General features: G+C 39.3%; 1 protein-coding gene across 4 annotated transcripts in view; it reads left to right on the top strand.

The window, feature by feature from the left end:
• Window positions 1–17,677, top strand: part of PLS1 (plastin 1) — a 106,881-nt gene that overhangs the window by 52,084 nt on the left and 37,120 nt on the right. For 3 of the 4 annotated variants that reach the window (XM_058730115.1, XM_058730116.1, XM_058730114.1), the window contains 2 exons: window positions 11,762–11,865; window positions 15,193–15,356. In XM_058730115.1, the coding sequence (XP_058586098.1) occupies window positions 11,796–11,865; window positions 15,193–15,356 (234 nt within the window). In that variant the 5' untranslated portion in view covers window positions 11,762–11,795. Of the gene's footprint in view, window positions 1–8,030; window positions 8,056–11,761; window positions 11,866–15,192; window positions 15,357–17,677 lie in introns of those variants that run through there. The other variant, XM_058730117.1, reaches the window with a different exon arrangement.

Genomic DNA, 17,677 nt, shown 5'->3' on the forward strand with positions numbered 1-17,677 from the left:
ATAATAGAATTAGTAAAGATATTAAGTGGATTTCTTTTTTAAGAAAAAGGCTGTCAGAGGAGTGACATCTTTTGAATAAGATCACTCACCATCACTGTCACCAAGAGGTTAAAAGTGGAGCTTTTAAGTATTTATATTGTATTGTATCATTTTACCACCTTGAAATTTTTAATTAGAGAAGAAATAGAAGATACACCATTGCTCTCCAAAAATTAAAAATTGCAAGGTGATAAGGTGCTGTAATACAATATAGATACTAAGTCTGAGAAATTGGAGTTATCTGAGTACTCTGTGGGGAGACCACTAAGAATTTTCTTCCTTAGCTGCAATTTTCATCTTTCTTTGCCTTTTCCTGTTTCAAGGTCCAGCTCAGATGGCACCTGCCCTGTAAAGTCTTCTTTGAAGACTAGAAGCCGTCAGAAGATTCTTCCTTTCCTACTTATTTCTTTCTGGCTTGCATTGTGGTTCTGGAGGTGGCATCCTAGCTCATTGGAGGGCTGACTCTTTGGTAGGGGCTCTGTCAGGGGCCATGTTGAAAAGGGGACCCTGAGGCAACTCAAGGCCTTGTGGGAAAGAGCTATGATTGGTGAATGACGTCTGCAGTGGGTGAGGGAGTCTCATGTGCTTGCCATTGCTGTCATCTGGGGTTTATTGGCCTCCTTACTAGATTGTAAATTCTTTGAGAGCCAGTTCCATATGTGAGTCACCAGTAGACTACCTCCAACATTTGGAACAACACCTAGCACCTTAGATGTTTCCAGTAAATGTGCTGAGACGCAATGAGGCCAATGGAGAAATTTATGGTGGAATTTGAGCTCTGCTTGGAGGGCACATGAAGAATTCAATGTGAAAGAGTAGAGTTTCTCGGGACAGGAAAAGACATGAAGGAAAGTTATGGGACAACCAGGAAGAGGCCTTGGGAGAAAGAGGTCTTTCTCAGGGTAGATTGGGAAAGAAGAATTGTTAACAGGGAGGGATTAGAGTCTGGAGGCATAGTTTTACAGCCAAAAATTATTGAGGCTATATTCTGAAGAAGGAAATGGTAGTATTAAGGAACAACAACCAAAAAGAGAGAGAGAGAGAGAGAGAGAGAGAGAATTTAATTATGGAAGACATCATCTTTTGGAATGTTTTCTTCTAGAATTTAAAAATAGAGAATAATTAGGCAGCTTGTATAATTTCGAATAATGATATAATGACATCTCATGGAATGATTGTAAACTGGAATCCGAAACAACAATAAAAGCAGCAAATAGATTTGATTTAAAAACCTGTTGTTTCTAATGTTCCTACTTAAAGTTTATTTCAGGCCACTTTCTTTCAGCATCTGTAACTACATTAGACCACTAATCATGTAAAAAAAAAATGCCATTACAAGGCAAGATGGAGGGATGCCTCACTGGCTCAGTCGGAAGAGCATGCAACTCTTGATCTCAGGGTCATGAGTTTGAGCCCCACACTTGGTGTAGAGATTACTTAAAAATAAATAAATAAACTTAAAAAAAAAAGACTAGATGGAGAGTTTTGGTTTTTTCATCTTCATTCATTCCTGAATTCCTGTCTGCCATATATCTTCCTTGTTCCCTTTGTACTTTGGAAGCACATTACTGTGCCATGCAGCAAATTATAATGTGGGTCCCATTGAGGTTTAGATGAAGTACCCCTTTGGAAATTGAACTAACTTACAGGGTCTTGATACTTGGGGGTACCTGCTTTCAGTGAGCTGTTGGATAAACCTGCAAACATCTTAGATGTCTGTTTTTTTACTGTCAGGTGTTTGGTAAGTTGCTCTCCCCACCACCCCGCGCCCGCCCCGTTACCTGCACTGCATTAGTAATTTCCTGACTTTAATGATTTCTTGACTCTGAATGTTTTTTTACTGTAGCTGGATTGCCCTGCCCTGCCCTGCCTCACAACAAAAAGGCCTGCCATTCCTCATAATATATTACTACTGAGTTTGTCATCTTTTTAAAAAAAATTTTTTTAATGTTTATTCATTTTTTGAGAGAGAGAGAGAGAGAGATGGGGGAGCAAATGGGGGAGCAGCAGAGAGAGAGGGAGATGCAGAATCCAAAGCAGGCTCCAGGCTCTGAGCTGTCAGCACAGAACCCGATGGGGGGCTCAAACCCACGAACTGAGAGATCATGACCTGAGCCGAAGTCAGCAGCTTAACCAACTAAGCCACCCAGGCTCCCCTGAGTTTTTCATCTTTACCTAGAAACAAATTAACAGAAATGGGAAGGAGAATCTTTCTGGATAAAGGGAAGGGAAAAAAGGTACAGAGAAGCCATAAGCCTGGGGCCTTTAGGCTATGAATGTAATCTTCAGTGCTGCTGATTGCTGTGGGAGGAACCATAATCTAACTTTTTTGTACTTCACTAGTGCACTGAGCTTTCTGAGATCAGGTGTGGTGGTGGTGATAAAATACAAATTATGACAAATACCAATGATACTGTGATAGTGTTGAGTGGTGACAGATGGCAGCTACAGTTGTGGTGAGCACAGCACAACATATAGAGATGCTGAATCACTATGCTGTGCACCTGACACTAATGTAACATTGTGTGTCAACCAAACAACAACAACAACAACAACAAAAACCTTAAAACTATTATGCTTCTTATCTACGTGTAAACTTAGAAAATATAATTATGATTAATTTTCTTTCCCAGTTCGGAATGTTTAAATATTTTCTATTGTTTGAGGAATTGACGCCCCCCCCCCTTACATTTTCTTTTTGTAAACTATGTCTGTTATTACTCCTCATATATCAGTTTGGACTCTTGGTTGCAAGCAATAGAAACTTAGTTTAACTGGCTTTAAAGAAAAATTGTTTCAAGTAACTAGACATAAAGGCTTTAGCCCAATGGGATTTAGCACTTAACTCTGCCCAGACAGGTTTTCTCTTCACCCACTGGCTCTGCTCTCTGCTATGTTGGTTTTGGCTTAATTCTCTGCTTCAGGTCTTCCCCTTCTGGAGGCAATATTGATGTGGCTGTTCTGGCCTATACTTCTTCATGAAAACTGATCCAGGGGAGTTTGTGGGACTCTTATTACAGAAAGTTCCACAAAAGCTTTCTTAATGTCTCATTGGCTCCAACTGTGTTACATGCCTATCCCTAAACCAAATCCCTACAGCAGAGAATATGATGTATTGATTGGCTTGGACCTGGAACTTCACTCAACTGTTATATGTGGATTATATGGAATGAGCGGAACCCCAAAACTAAAATTGGTGCTGTTACCAGGAGAAGGGAAATGGTTACTGGAGAGAAGAAAACAAAACAAAACATTGGGAAATGATATTCGAAGTATTGATGGTATTGTAACATTATATGATAGCAGTTTGGGGAACATTACTATGGTGAATTTTCTCAGAAAGAGAAGTTCTAAAGTGGAGGTGGGAGTGGGGGAGAGTAGGTGGGATATAAATAATAAACGAGAAGGAAAAGATCCTGGGATGATGGGCAGGTCCAGTTACCTGAGCTGGGAATCTGTGATTAGTGGGCTCCTGACCTGCTGGCTCCTCTTCTTTCAGAGAAGCTGACACTTAGAAATATCCCTTACTGGGAGCAGGGATGTGGTGAGTGGTGCATAGCAGAGGTTGGGTTTTGACACATTAAGGGACAAAATGTGTTCTTCGGGCTTTTAGACTGAGCTAATGTTATGCGAGTGTTTCTAGAGAAACATAGTTCTACCAGGTTGCCTTGGGAGACCAAGTGAGGTCACATGGAATTAGGGAGGTGTAGAAGCAAAATTAATAGACCAGAGTTTTAATCTGACACACATGGTGTTTTATAAAAGGATTCACATCGTTTGCAAAAACTGAAAATAAAATTTCACATAAAAATATGGATTTCTGGCTTTTCTTTAAAAGTCAGAAGATGTGGTGACCTTGGGCCTGATTCCTGTTGGCAGCAGTCCACTGTGGCTCAGCAGCGGCTTCCCCTTTCAGAGCCCTGGCTGGCATCATGTACACATCAGGAAAAGGCTAAAGTCTAGGGAGTCAGATATAAGGGCCTCCGTCCTCCTCCAGGACTTCAGGAACCAGGAAGGCTTTTCATGGGCTGCTGGGCAGAAGTGTTGCTGAGCTTGGGGCCATGGGACAACATTGATCAGCAGGTCCCAAGAACTGATTCCCACTTGATAGACTGTAATTTCCTCAGTTTACAAGTTAGCTGTATTCACTTAATGTTGAACTTAGAGCTTGAGACTTCAGGAAGGTACTGGGGCCTGTCTTCCCCTTTCTTTCACATCCCCAAATGGTTCCAATCAGTCTTCTATGGATAGTCTTGACCTAAACTTTGATCAGTAAACTCTACTTTAGACCTTTTGTGTATACGTTTAATGCAATTTCCTATTTCTCAACTGAAAAATTACTAAGCGTGGTTTGCACGTGCACAAGCATGCACAACCCCCTTCTAGCCTTCCTTCTCATATTGCTGCTCTATATACTGCTATTGCCTTGGCTGCAATTAGTCCAGAAACTTCCAACCTAGAATCACATAGTTTCAATGAGCTTGACAGTAAATAATATATAGTATTCAAAGAGGTCCCTTTAAGTCTAGATTTAAACAGCAAACAAATTAGGGGACAATTCTAATTTGTTTATGAAAAGAGAAATAATCATAATATTCCTTTATATCATTTACCAAAAAATCAGTTTTAATTAAACTTAGGCATTTATAGTTGACCCCAATCAGCATTATATTAAGTATAGTTCTAGGGGCGCCTGGGTGGCTCAGTCGGTTAGGCGGCCGACTTCGGCTCAGGTCATGATCTTGCGGTCCGTGAGTTCTAGCCCCGCGTCGGGCTCTGAGCTGACAGCTCAGAGCCTGGAGCCTACTTCATATTCTGTGTCTCCCTCTCTCTGACCCTCCCCTGTTCATGCTCTGTCTCTCCCTGTCTCAAAAATAAATAAACGTTAAAAAAAAAAAAAGTATAGTTCTAGAAGAAATTAATTCTTATTAATCTTTAAACCTTCATGCTTAGTTCAAATTGTATTTGCTGAATACTTGACTAAATGATTTTAAACTCTCTTACTATGGGCTACATATTGAGGCTTTTAAGTGAATGGATACAGAAAGGTCTTGGTGGCAACTTTAGCAGCCGATGAATGCTCAGGTCAGCACCAAACTCAGTGCCCAAATGTACAAATGCGCAGTAGTATTATCACTATAATTGTGGCTGGTCATGGAGATGACCATGGCAGTGGCTCATGCAGTAAGGCAGTGAGTGGGGAGAACATGTAGGCAAGTCCTCTCTGTTCTCTGCTTTGCCCAGCAGATTTCCTTATTTAGACATCTGGTGTTTGCACAAGAGCATTGGCACTTAAAAGATTCATCCAGGGAAGAATTGAGGGTATTTACATACATACATATATATATATATTTTCACATATATACATATATATATATATATATATATATATATATATATATATTTACTCCTTTGTAAAGGAATTTGGGGGAAATGGACAAAAATTATTTTTGAAAGATTTAGAAAAAACACCTGCTATATATAGCCAAGTGGGCTCAAAATTTTGAATACCATCTTTGTGCCCCTAATACTGGGTAGGGTGAACAGGTGCTCTGTAAGTTGTGAATAAATAATGAGTAAGTGGGTGAGTGAATGAAGAGAACCGGTGATTGAGGTATGGAGATTCTTTCAGTCTCTTCACTCACCTGTTGGTGACACATTTTGCACAGACATCTGTTCTGCTTGGCACCTTTTTACCTAGTACTCTCCCTGCTCTATGAAGAGAAGTATTACCATTAGTGAATTTTAGTAAATTTTCCCCACATGTGTAACACATTAAGGCTATTGAAAACATAAAAATCAGAAAACTGCATCTTTTACCTGTATAGAGCAAGAAGTGAGTTTAGGAAGGTGAATGAGATTAACAAAATGTGACTATCACAAGGCAGTACATGATCAAGAATAAGTTAATGCATGTGAGCTGAATAACATATAAGAGCCAAGGTGAAAACAGGCTATGATGCTAATGCAGGTGGGAAGGAGGTAAGGACATGAGTGTGGCGGGCAGACCATGGAATGGAGAGTAGGGGGCAGAAGGCACATGAATTAGGTGGTGTGGGGACTGATGAAATGGTTAATCCTTGGAACTGAAGCAGAAAAAAGCCCCAACATTAAGATATCTGTATATTATTATTTTTTGTCATGTTTGTTTTTGTAGATTGCTAGGCCGCCCTTTAAAAAGAAGTCACATGGGGCACCTGGGTGGCTCAGTCTGTTAAGCCTCCGACTTCAGCTCAGGTCACGATCTCACGGTCCGTGAGTTCGAGCCCCGCGTCGGGCTCTGGGCTGATGGCTCAGAGCCTGGAGCCTGCTTCCGATTCTGTGTCTCCCTCTCTCTCTGCCCCTCCCCCGTTCATGCTCTGTCTCTCTCTGTCTCAAAAATAAATAAATGTTAAAAAAAAATTTTTTTTAAATAAAAAATAAAAAAAATAAAATAAAATAAAAAGAAGTCACAAATGAGTTAGTTTGGAACTACGTGTCACTGCCTCACAGATGTGTTATACCTGGCTTAACTCTTCATATTGATGCTGATTATGGTCTCTACGATTGTGCAGGCACTTAGGCAATTGGTTTTGCTTATCTGAGATTAAAGTTACATTTTTATAACAGTTACCCTTTTAAGACAGTTTGGGATTTTGCCAGTTTAGGCTTGTTGGCCATCCAGTTGATGACTTATCAGGAAAGTTCGCCAGCATAGCTGCCCCTTGTAAAATGAATAAAAAAAAATGGAGCTCAGTTCTTTCAGTGCAGAAGGATGCTCAGGAGAAATGTGAATTATATCATACCCATTTAATAGCTTTCTTTGTCCAAAGAGGGGTCAGGCTGGTGTGTAATATTTAATAAAGTCAGTGGTCTCCCATTTCATATTTATATTAGAAAGTCAGTAGACATTCCAGTTAACTAGAGAAAATCTGATGAAGTAACAGTTTGGTAGGGAATATGAATGTTTGCGTTTTGCAGAATGATGTCGCTCCCTGTTGTGAAATGTGGTTGAAAAAAGATTGCTGGAAATACAGAAAAATGAAAGTATTTTCCAGGTTTCCTTTAAACTAAAAAGGAAACTCTTCAGTCATATTTCTTAGCTGCTTATTTTTTCATATAGTGACTTATTCTACTGACCTTGTGATCTTTAAACTTGTACTGGGAGCTGAAAATAGAACATAGTAAGAAAAGTGGAACATTGCAGTGGGAGATAAGAGAAGTTTATGAAGAAGAGGGGGAGGATATAGGATGCCATAGTATTGCCCCTCCCAGAGATACTGCCATGCTCCAGAACCTCTGAGCCTAGGCACTTCTCCAGAGAATTGGAGGATTTTTTTTTCCATAAAAAAGGACAGGCTTTTTCCATAAAAGTCAGGTATGAAAGAAATATCACATTTGTGTATGTTCTTTAAAGCAAATTTATTTTTTTAGATTAAATATAATTTATTGTCAAATTGGTTTTCGTACAACACCCAGTGTTCATCCCAACAGGTGCCCTCCTCAATGCCCATCACCCACTTTCCCTCTCCTCCACCTCCCCATCAACCCTCAGTTTGTTCTCATTTTGACTGTGATGGCTCATCCTGCCTGAGTCAGTCAAGTGCTTCTCAGGCACCTGGAATCTGCCCCTCAGCCTCTCTTGTTCTGGGGTCTTAAACAGAGCAGAGGTTCGTGGGAAGCTCTTCTGTCCTGGATCATCAGTCCCCAGTGTCTGCCTGGAAAATGCCCGTTACTCACAACAGTGCATTCCTTCAGCACGGATTCTCCTGTACCTTGTCTGCCCCTGTCTCTGCCACCCTTGTGGCCACAGTCTTCCTTGCCGGCATCTGCAGATTTCCCTGTTTGCCCATGGAGACAATTTCTGCCTCTCTCTGTCTTCCTTATCTAGTGGCTTCTCAGGGATTTCCTCCTCCTGCTGCCCCATTCCCAGAACACCCAGTAAACCCTGAGGAGGTTTGTGCTTCTACCTGAGGACTCGGAACCGCAGATTCCAGGCTGGTTTTGCTTTTGTGCTGCCAGCGTGCCTGACAAGAGGTAGTTACTGCTGTAGTTGAGGTGTGTGACTGGGGCGGGGGAGAAGAAACACAATTATTCTTGGAGAAGAAACACAATTTGATATTTCAATAAATTATTCTTCTACAATAATATTAACTGTTTTGACTGTTCAAGATTGAAGTACTTGAAAAAAATGTTTCCCCGTGTCCTGAGGGACTTTGGGAAGTTTTCTCCTGTTCAAAACATATTCTTGTGTTACCTTTATTATTTTATTTACGTATCATTTTTTTTTTTACTATCTGAACTTAAAAGTTAAAAAATTATCTCGTGAATTATTTAAAACAAAAGAATTCTTAAAGTAGGTACAGAGACAGTATAACCAGTATCCATATACTGAATGCTCAGATTGAACAGATGTTAAGTTTTGCCATAATTGCTTCAAATTTCTCTTAAAAAAATGTAATGGATCCAATGCCAGCTCCCAGCTGTGCTCCTTTCCTACTTCTCCATAGACAACCACTATTCTGAATTTGTTGCATCATTCCCATGTGTTTTTAAGTTTTACTATATATGTTTGGCAACATATGTAGTACATACATGTGTTTTTATAATTCACAATAATTGGTACATATACCATATGTATCTCTTAGCACTTTGCTTTTTCCGGTTACTGTGTTTTTAAGAAACGGGTGTAGTTCATTTATTTTGCTGATGTATAAATAGTCTAATAATGTATTCATCTGTTAGTCTAAAGAAAACAGACATTTGCCCTTAAAATATAAATTTGCCCTTAAGGGGCGCCTGGGTGGCTTAGTCAGTTAAACATCCGAGTCTTGGTTTCAGCTCAGGTCATGATCTCTCGGTTTGTGAGTTCAAGCCCTATGTTGGGCTCCTCACTGTTAGTGCGGAGCCTGCTTGGGATTCTCTCTCTCCCTCTCTCTCTGCCCCTTCCCTGCTGTGCAAGCTCTCTCTCTCAAAATAAATTTAAAAAATTCCCTCATATCCTTAAAAAAAGTTTTGCCCATAAAATATAAATCTGATGAGCACTGTAAGGGTTTATCAGTCACCTATACTTAAGTGTGAAGTGGTCATCAGTCTTTTCTTTAAAACTACCTGTGATGCTTGCAGTGAGAGAATAGGGATGCTAATTGAGCTACATGTAGATTTTAAGGGTTTGGAGCCATTAGAAACAGATTTGATGTTGATTCTCTCTCTCTCTGTCTCTCTGTCTGTCTGTCTGTCTCTCTCTCTTTTTAAACCTTCCTTAGGTAACCTGTGCAGCCCTCTAATTTACATTTAAGGGAGGACACTTGTTCAATCAATAGAAGAACAGATCAATACATAGTAAGCTCATATATGACATTAGCATAGCTCCAGGCCCATTGAAAAAGCCCTCAGTAAATATTTGCCATTATTTTTTATATTACTAGAGAAGGGGGAAGTAAGGAAAAAAGGGAATTTTGGAGGATAGATTAGGGGGCAGGCTGCCTCCTCTGTGTCAACGGCTACCTCAAGAACTCAGGATCTCAGGTGACCAGGGCTAGGGCCACAGGGGGAGGAGAGAAAACAGAATAGCCCAGAAACCAAAAGGTTTGGTCCCTCACAGTTGGGATCTTTACAGTTGGTAAAAAGGTTTCAGAATCTTCTTGGTCTCAAGGGCTGTTCTTAATGCCTTTTCGCTGAAACTGTTCTGGAACCTGGGGTTTTAGATCCTATAAATTATAAATGGCTGCTTAGACTAATTTTGGTAAAGTTTTTAAAAAAATTTTTGTAATTTTTTTTTTTTTAAAATTTTTGAGGGTGGGGAGGGGCAGAGAGAGGGAGAGAAGGAGACACAGAATCGGAAGCAGGCTCCAGGCTCTGAGCTGTCAGCACAGAGCTAGCTGCGGGACTTGAACCCAACAAACCATGAGATCATGACCTGAGCCAAAGTCGGACACTCAACTGACTGAGCCACCCGGGTGCCCCAATTTTGGTAAAGCTTTTAGAGGTTCATGGAAGTTAGAAATTTGAGGGAGGATAAAAGATCAGATCCCATTTCATCTAATTGGGAAGTTCATTTTTAGAATATACTTCCTTAACTTTCTAAATATATACTTTGTTATGTCAGGATACCCTTGAGGATTAGGAGCGGGGGAGAAAGGCTTTAATTGGTGAAAGAAAGTTTTTTAAATTATATGGGCTAAAAAAACAAAGCGGAGAAGGAAAGCAGTTTTGGAATTACTGAAGAAATATATGGCACATAACAAAATCTATGGGAAGATACATCTGTCTATAGAATTCAACATAACCTCCCCTGTTGGTGAGTCTCTGGTCAGTGATCCTGGCTGCCTTTGGGCTGCATCTTTCAAGATGACTCTGAAATACTGTGCTCTTCTGAGCTGTCTCAGGCATCCAGGTAGGGCTCCTTCCATGCCAGGTGTTTGGAAGCTGGTTAAATGCTGTGTTCCTCATTTCTAAAATTGCAAAGTGAATTCTAGTAACTGCCTTCTGGAGGGTTTCAGGACTGACAAATGATGTGCCTGATAAATGTGAGTTGATCTAGCAAGAATTCTTCCTCCGAAACTTTACTAAGAATTTTACAAAGGCAGCTTTCTTTTAAAATGCAAATTTTTATTTCACAAGTATATAATATATACTTTATATATTATTACATAAGTAATGTGTATTATTATTCAAATACATATTTATGTGTTTATATGGCTTGTGACCACATTATATTTGGGAGACTGCAGAGTACCCGGACCTAGAGACAAGAATGAAACACAGTTTGGTTCGATGACAGCTTAGTGATGAAGCAATGAGTTACTCACTTTCACACCTTGAAAAAGTTACTCATGACTATTTAATTTATTTAAAAATTAAATAGGGGCACCTGGGTGGCTCAGTCGGTTAAACGTCGGACTTCAGCTTAGGTCATGATCTCATGGTGTATGGGTTCGAGCCCCGTGTCGGGCTCTGTGCTCACAGCTCAGAGCCTGGACCCTGCTTTGGATTCTGTGTCTCCCTCTCACTCTGCTCCTACCCCACTCATGCTGTGTCTCTCTTTCTCAAAAATAAATAAACATTCAAAAAAATTAAAAATTAAATAGAGGGCAATGGTATATTTTTTAAAACCCAAAGATTTAATTATACTTTAATTAGAACCAGGCCCCAGAATAACTGTAAGGTACAGAAATTTGGGGAAGAACCCCCCCAAATTCCTAAGCAAGTATGTATACAAGTGACAAATGAGCCGTAACACTCTTCGAGGACTTCACACAATTTAAAACAATTTTTAACTGATCAGTGCAAAATGTTAATGAATAAATTATTTGAAAAATTATGTGCTTACTTTATTCTTTTTGTGGACATTATTCATGTCTTAACATTTTACTTCCTGACCACGTCCTTTACATTTATAAATGCTACCCTTCTCTCAAACTTGAAATGTTTATTTTACTGAAGGAGTGGGGTAAAATGTAAATGAAAATTGTACAGGCTACTGGGAAACATGTATGCCCTGTGTAAGGACAAGGCGTAAAAGACAGGCATTCCTTCCATTCCTTCCCTCTGCGGACTCTCTTATTGTCTGGCCCACCTATGCTGGGAAATAGTGTTATGGGGTATCTGTTCCTATTTGCTCCTTGTCAGGCAGACTTCTCAGGTGATTTCTTCTAGAGATTTTACTGCCTGTGTATTCTGTATTGCTTAGATAAATGTTTTCAAAGGGCTAATGTTCTTTTTATAACATTGTTTTTTGTAGCTATAAAGACCTGAAGGTAGTCTTTTCTTCGAAGATGGAAAACAGTACCACTACCATTTCTCGGGAAGAGCTGGAAGAGCTACAGGAAGCATTTAATAAAATAGGTATGCTTGAGAAAAACTAAATACGACATTGCAATTCTGCTTGACGTCAGACTTCCAGGAATGGAATACCCTCTATTGGTTTTACTACCACCCATTTACCCCTAGCTTTATCCTGTTTCTCCCCTCCCACACCTCCCATCTAGGTTTCACTGGGTTCTTTCTTTCTGAAAGATAAATTAAGACTGGCTTGAATTTCTAAGAGAATTGGACTTTGAATTCTTTGATAATTTCTCTGCTGAGAGTAATCCAGGTTAATGAATGACAGTGTAACTGAATACTTTTAACATGATATCCTCATTACAGAAAGAAAATATAGAAACACTTCCTTGTTTATAAACTGAACTCTGGCCTTCACGTTTGTTGCTAACAGTAACACTTTCTGACTTCGTGCAGAACATTTTAAAATCTGAATATTGTTTTTAAAGGCTGTGTGTCTTATTTTTCTTCTTTCACTTTTTAAAGCCATTCATTGTTTTGTCTTTATGACATTATCATTTGATGGCTTTGTATTTTTCTTCCAAAAAAGATTCCCTCATACTCTTTTGGGTCACAATTCTTCTGCACTTTTGCTCCTAGGAAACCTGTGGCAAACAAGAAGATAAATATCTTTTGCTCTAGTCTGCAAACGCATGCAAGTGAAAGGCGAGCCCAGTGAAAGGATCTTGGGATGGTGACACCACCAATCCTGCTCCTCCCATAGTAGGCTCCTTCTCTGGTACAGAGGAGCAGTCTGTGGGGCACCTGGGTGGCTCAGTTGGTTAAGCATCTGACTTCAGCTCAGGTCATGATCTCTCCGTCCGTGAGTTTGAGCCCCGTGCCAGGCTCTGTGCTGACAGCTCACATTCAGATTCTGTGTCTCTCCCTCTTTCTCTCTACCCCTTTCCCACTTGCACTCTTTCTCACTCTCAAAAATAAATAAACGTTAAAAAAAAAAAAAAGACAGTCTGTGAGAAACGGTCAGATAATAGACTGGGGTGGACATATCATGATCACAGTTAATCTTGTGCCTAGATTTCTCTCAAACCTAGTGAATCATGACTAAAATTCATGTAAATGAGATGTGGTACAGAATTTTAGAGACCAATATAAAGAGAAAAGAAAGATTGAAGTTTGAAAAAGAAAGCCTCTCCAGAAAGAAAAAGTAAAGCTGTCAGGAAGCTCACAACTTACACATTATTGCTATGAAGTGAAGTGAGTTGTACAAATCTCTGGACCCTTCCACTTCTCCCTGCACAGCCATCCCCAGAGTAACTCAAACCTTCCAAATACAGTCTGCGTAGTGGCTGAATTAGGCTCATAGTGAATGCCTTAATCTCGTTTTTTTGTTTTTGTTTTTGTTTTTTGTTTTTTTGAGGACAATATATTTGTCATTAGAGCATTGCATGAATATGGTATGGCCTCTAAAAGATTATTTTTAATAATAAATTTTATAGAGTATTATATGCAGTGCCCAGAGTCTTTTCAAGACAAAAATTAGGCAATTATTAGGACATTCTGCTCATTTTGAGTGTTGAAACAGAGGAAATAATAAAAATGTATCCCTAGTCTGCTATTGGTGTTATTTTATAGGTGCAGTTTGGTAGCTTGAATAAAAGTGCTGCCTAGGTCTTGGTAGAAATGAATGAATTAGTAATCTCTTCTTTGTTTAGTACATGAACTTTACTCTTTATGACTCATGGACATATAATCCTGCAATATTTATTTAATGATATTTTGAATAAATAATTCACTGATGTAACAAATCTGACAGCCAGATAATTTACTCTGTATGAAGGCAGTGCTAACACTAGCATAATATGTACTAGCTTTATTGACCAGATAAATTGTTCCTTAAGAACCTACTATTCCCTCTGATAATTTGTACGAAACAACCTTTCCCAGAGGCAGAGGGACATGCCCATCCAACCTTACTAGATGGGATATTTTGGGGTTTCTAGGGAGAGATGAGAGATGAAAATATTTGTCTTTTTTTCTTTTTTTTTCCTTTGTAAGTTATGGTAAAATAGACATAAAATTTACTATTTTAAGAATTTTGAAGTGCCCAGTTCAGTGGCATTAAGTACATTCATGTTGTTATGCAACCATACCACTATCTCTATCTTTAGAACTCTTTCATTTTCCTAAACTGAAACTCTCTACCCAATAAATACCAACCCCCCATCGTGAATAACATTCTATTTTATGTCTGTACCACATTTTGTTTATCCATTCATCTGTTGAAGGACATCTTGAGTTGTTTCTACCTTTTTGCTACTGTAAATAACGTTGCTATGAACAACATTTGTCTATCTCAAAATATAGGAAACAATTCTGAACTTGTACTAAATAATGATATTTTGCTCTAAGTTTGAAGAAAGTGATATTTTTATTGCAATGTCCAGTAGTTTAGCTTATTAGCTGACTTTTGAGATTATAGCAGTATTTTGGTTATTGGTAGATCCTATTTTAGAAACTTTCCACTTGTTCTGCACACTATTAAGTCTAAAAGTTTTTGTCTTTATAATTAATTGAGTATAGTGAGGACAGCTCTTTTACTGAAAGGAAAAAGTAAAATACAGGAAACACAGCAACTGTTACCAGATGAACGAAGAAAGCCTATATAACAAGGTGGTGGATCCAGGCAACTAATCAGACAGTCCAAAGCCATGTTGCCAACTCTGGGCAGAAGTGTTTTGTGTTGCCTTTGTTCTGTGTCAAGAAGTGTTATCTAGTCTCTAGGGAAAACCCAGGGAAGGGCATCTCAGCGATAATGTGAAAACACCTGGAAACCCTTCCAAGAGTCCAAATATAGGTGTGAAATTATTTCTTGAACACTTGATGGAAAAACGCCATCAAACATGATTCGGCCTACATAATGGTATCATAAATACATAATGAAGAAGCAATGAATTATTAACAAATGAAACAGAAGTGCCACCAAGTGAAATGTAGAACAGAGATACCTTATGTGTATTTAATATGATGCACATATTTTATAGAGAATGTGGGGCCTGCAGATCCATTTTGTAAATTCTGTGAGGTTAAAGTCTGGATGGGTGTTCTGCTAAACCTGAGTTTTTCATCTGTCAGAGCATTGTTCAAACTGTGCACTTAAAATACACATGGTAGTCCTAAACCTATGGGGATAAAGTCCATTTACTACGAATATTTTGATAAAGTGTATAGACTCCCTTGTACAGTTCAGGTGCAGGAGAAAAGGTTACTGCCACTTGTGAGACAAACCTGAAAGGTTCTTCCTGCCTATGAATCTCCCATGAGGCCTTCAGGGTGCACACCTTGAATAAAGAGTGCAAATGAGATTTGACAATTCGTAATTTATCTTTACAGATATTGACAACAGTGGGTATGTTAGTGACTATGAACTACAGGACCTGTTTAAGGAAGCAAGCCTTCCTCTGCCTGGCTACAAGGTGCGCGAGATTGTGGAGAAAATTCTATCAGTGGCTGACAACAACAAAGATGGCAAAATCAGTTTTGAAGAGTTTGTGTCAGTAAGTAATTCAGTTTTCTGGTTACTGATCTTTTTGCTTTGAGAAGAGTTTTAGTAATGTCATTGCTCTCTGGTCAAATCTGGCTTCAGAGACCAGAAAAAACACTGCTTTAAAATGACGAGTAGGATGACAACAACAATAGTGTCCACAAGTAATTCATAAAACAGAGGGAAAAAAAATTCTCAAGTTGTTGGAAGTCAGATTTAAATAGCAATAGCTCATGTGCTAGTAAGACTACAGTTGAGTTCAGTGCTTATTGACTATCTGTGTGTATGGAATGTTTTAATGTCTCAGTACTTGGTCTTGAGAAATGGAATATTTTTGTGTGTGACTGAAATAGCTAAGGTATGGAAGCTATACCTCCTGGAAACTGGTTATTTCCTCATGCTAAGTGATATCTTTAGTTTCAGCAAATACCGCCAGGTAAATCCCAATGCTGGCTATGATAACATGGTGTCATTATTAAAAAGTACCTCAAGGCTCAGGGAACCGAACAAGATGAAAAATAATACATGACTCAACTGACAAAAGAAAAGTAGATTGTAGCACTGAATATTGAATATGTTGTGTTTCAAAAGTTCAGGCCAAGAGAGATGGCCACACTGCCATTGCCAGCCAGCAGTTGAGTGAGCTGCCACACCCTTCCACCACCACCACCGCCATGACTGTATTTTTCATATGAAAATATAACCATTAATGTAATTGATTAAATATTTGTGAAATGTGAACTGTCTGGTTTTGCAACCTTTGTTCACTAAGCAAAGATTTGAGCTCCTTTCTTGCTAGGTTCTGCTAGGCACTGTGTGTGAATAATGCAATGAACAAAAAGAGAGATGATCCCTGCCTTCAGGGGCTTTACATGTGGGGAAGCAGGATCACACAAATGGCTAAAAGAGATCTATGATAATTGCTATGGTAGAGCAGTATGGGTCCCTTGAGAGTTCACAGTAGAAGGAGCTGAACTTGCTGGTGAGGCTAGAGATCCCAGGGATGCAGAGAACGTGTCGGAAACTATGAAGACCGAGCTGAGATCTGAAGTAAGATGTTAAACAGGTAAAAGGGGTTGAGTGGGAGAAATGAACGATGTGCGAGACAGGCTGGTTTCAGGGTTGGTGGATACTCTCAAGCACTTGGAAACAAGTTGAGCGTGGATGGAGGGAGATGGTGAAGGTAAGGAATGCAGCTAGAGAAATAAGTTGGGGTCAGGTCATGCAGGATCTTGTAGGATTTTCATTTTTATCGTAAGTACAATAGGAAGCCAGTGATGTAGGAGGAAGAGAGTGTGAGGTGACATGATCAGATGCGAAATTTTAAAAACTCACTCTGGAGTCACCTGCATGGCCCAGTTAGTTAAGCACCCGACTCTTGATCTCTGCTCAGGTCATAATTTCACAGTTCATGAGATGGAGCCCTGCGTCGGGCTCCACACTGTTGGCACAGAGCCTGCTTGGGATTCTCTCTCTCTCCTTCTCTCCACCCTTCCCCCCACGCATGCCCTCCCCCACCCCAAATGAATAAACTTAAAAAAAATGTTTTTAATTAAAAAACAAAAAACCAGGGGCGCCTGGGTGGCGCAGTCGGTTAAGCGTCCGACTTCAGCCAGGTCACGATCTCGCGGTCTGTGAGTTCGAGCCCCGCGTCAAGCTCTGGGCTGATGGCTCGGAGCCTGGAGCCTGTTTCTGATTCTGTGTCTCCCTCTCTCTCTGCCCCTCCCCGTTCATGCTCTGTCTCTCTCTGTCCCAAAAAAAATAAATAAAAAACGTTGAAAAAAAAATTAAAAAAAAAAATAAATAAAAAACAAAAAACCCAAAAATACTTCACTCCGGCTGCTGCTTAGAGTACTGATTAAATTCAGTCTGGCCAGTCACAAGAGTGATTGGGAGAGGGTGTTTGTCCAAGCTACGTTATTTCCTATGACATCTGACTTATTTATTTTAACATGTATGCATTTGCAATGTTCAGACAAGCAAATATCTTCACTAAAGCATTTAAAAATCTTCATCATGTAGTTAGTTATTCTTTAGTTTTCAATACAAAAGATCATGGCAAGTGTAGGAGAATAATTTCAATGCATTCAATTTAAGCTTAATAATAACAAAGTTTCTTTTAGTCCTTGCAGTGCAAATGTTTGTACATTTTGTGTTATGGGTAAAATGACATGAGTGCTGTCTATGCACACAAGCAATAAGGGTGAGAATCCCAGATGAGGATTTATTTTGATGTCATTCCAAATAAATAAAGAAGTCTAAATAACTTGTAATTCTTCATGTTGAAAGGTTTTTTATGATGATTTGACGAAGGCTCAATTTTACTTATATTCC

Source organism: Neofelis nebulosa, chromosome 5, assembly GCF_028018385.1.
Source record: "Neofelis nebulosa isolate mNeoNeb1 chromosome 5, mNeoNeb1.pri, whole genome shotgun sequence".
NCBI classification, from domain to species: domain Eukaryota; kingdom Metazoa; phylum Chordata; class Mammalia; order Carnivora; family Felidae; genus Neofelis; species Neofelis nebulosa.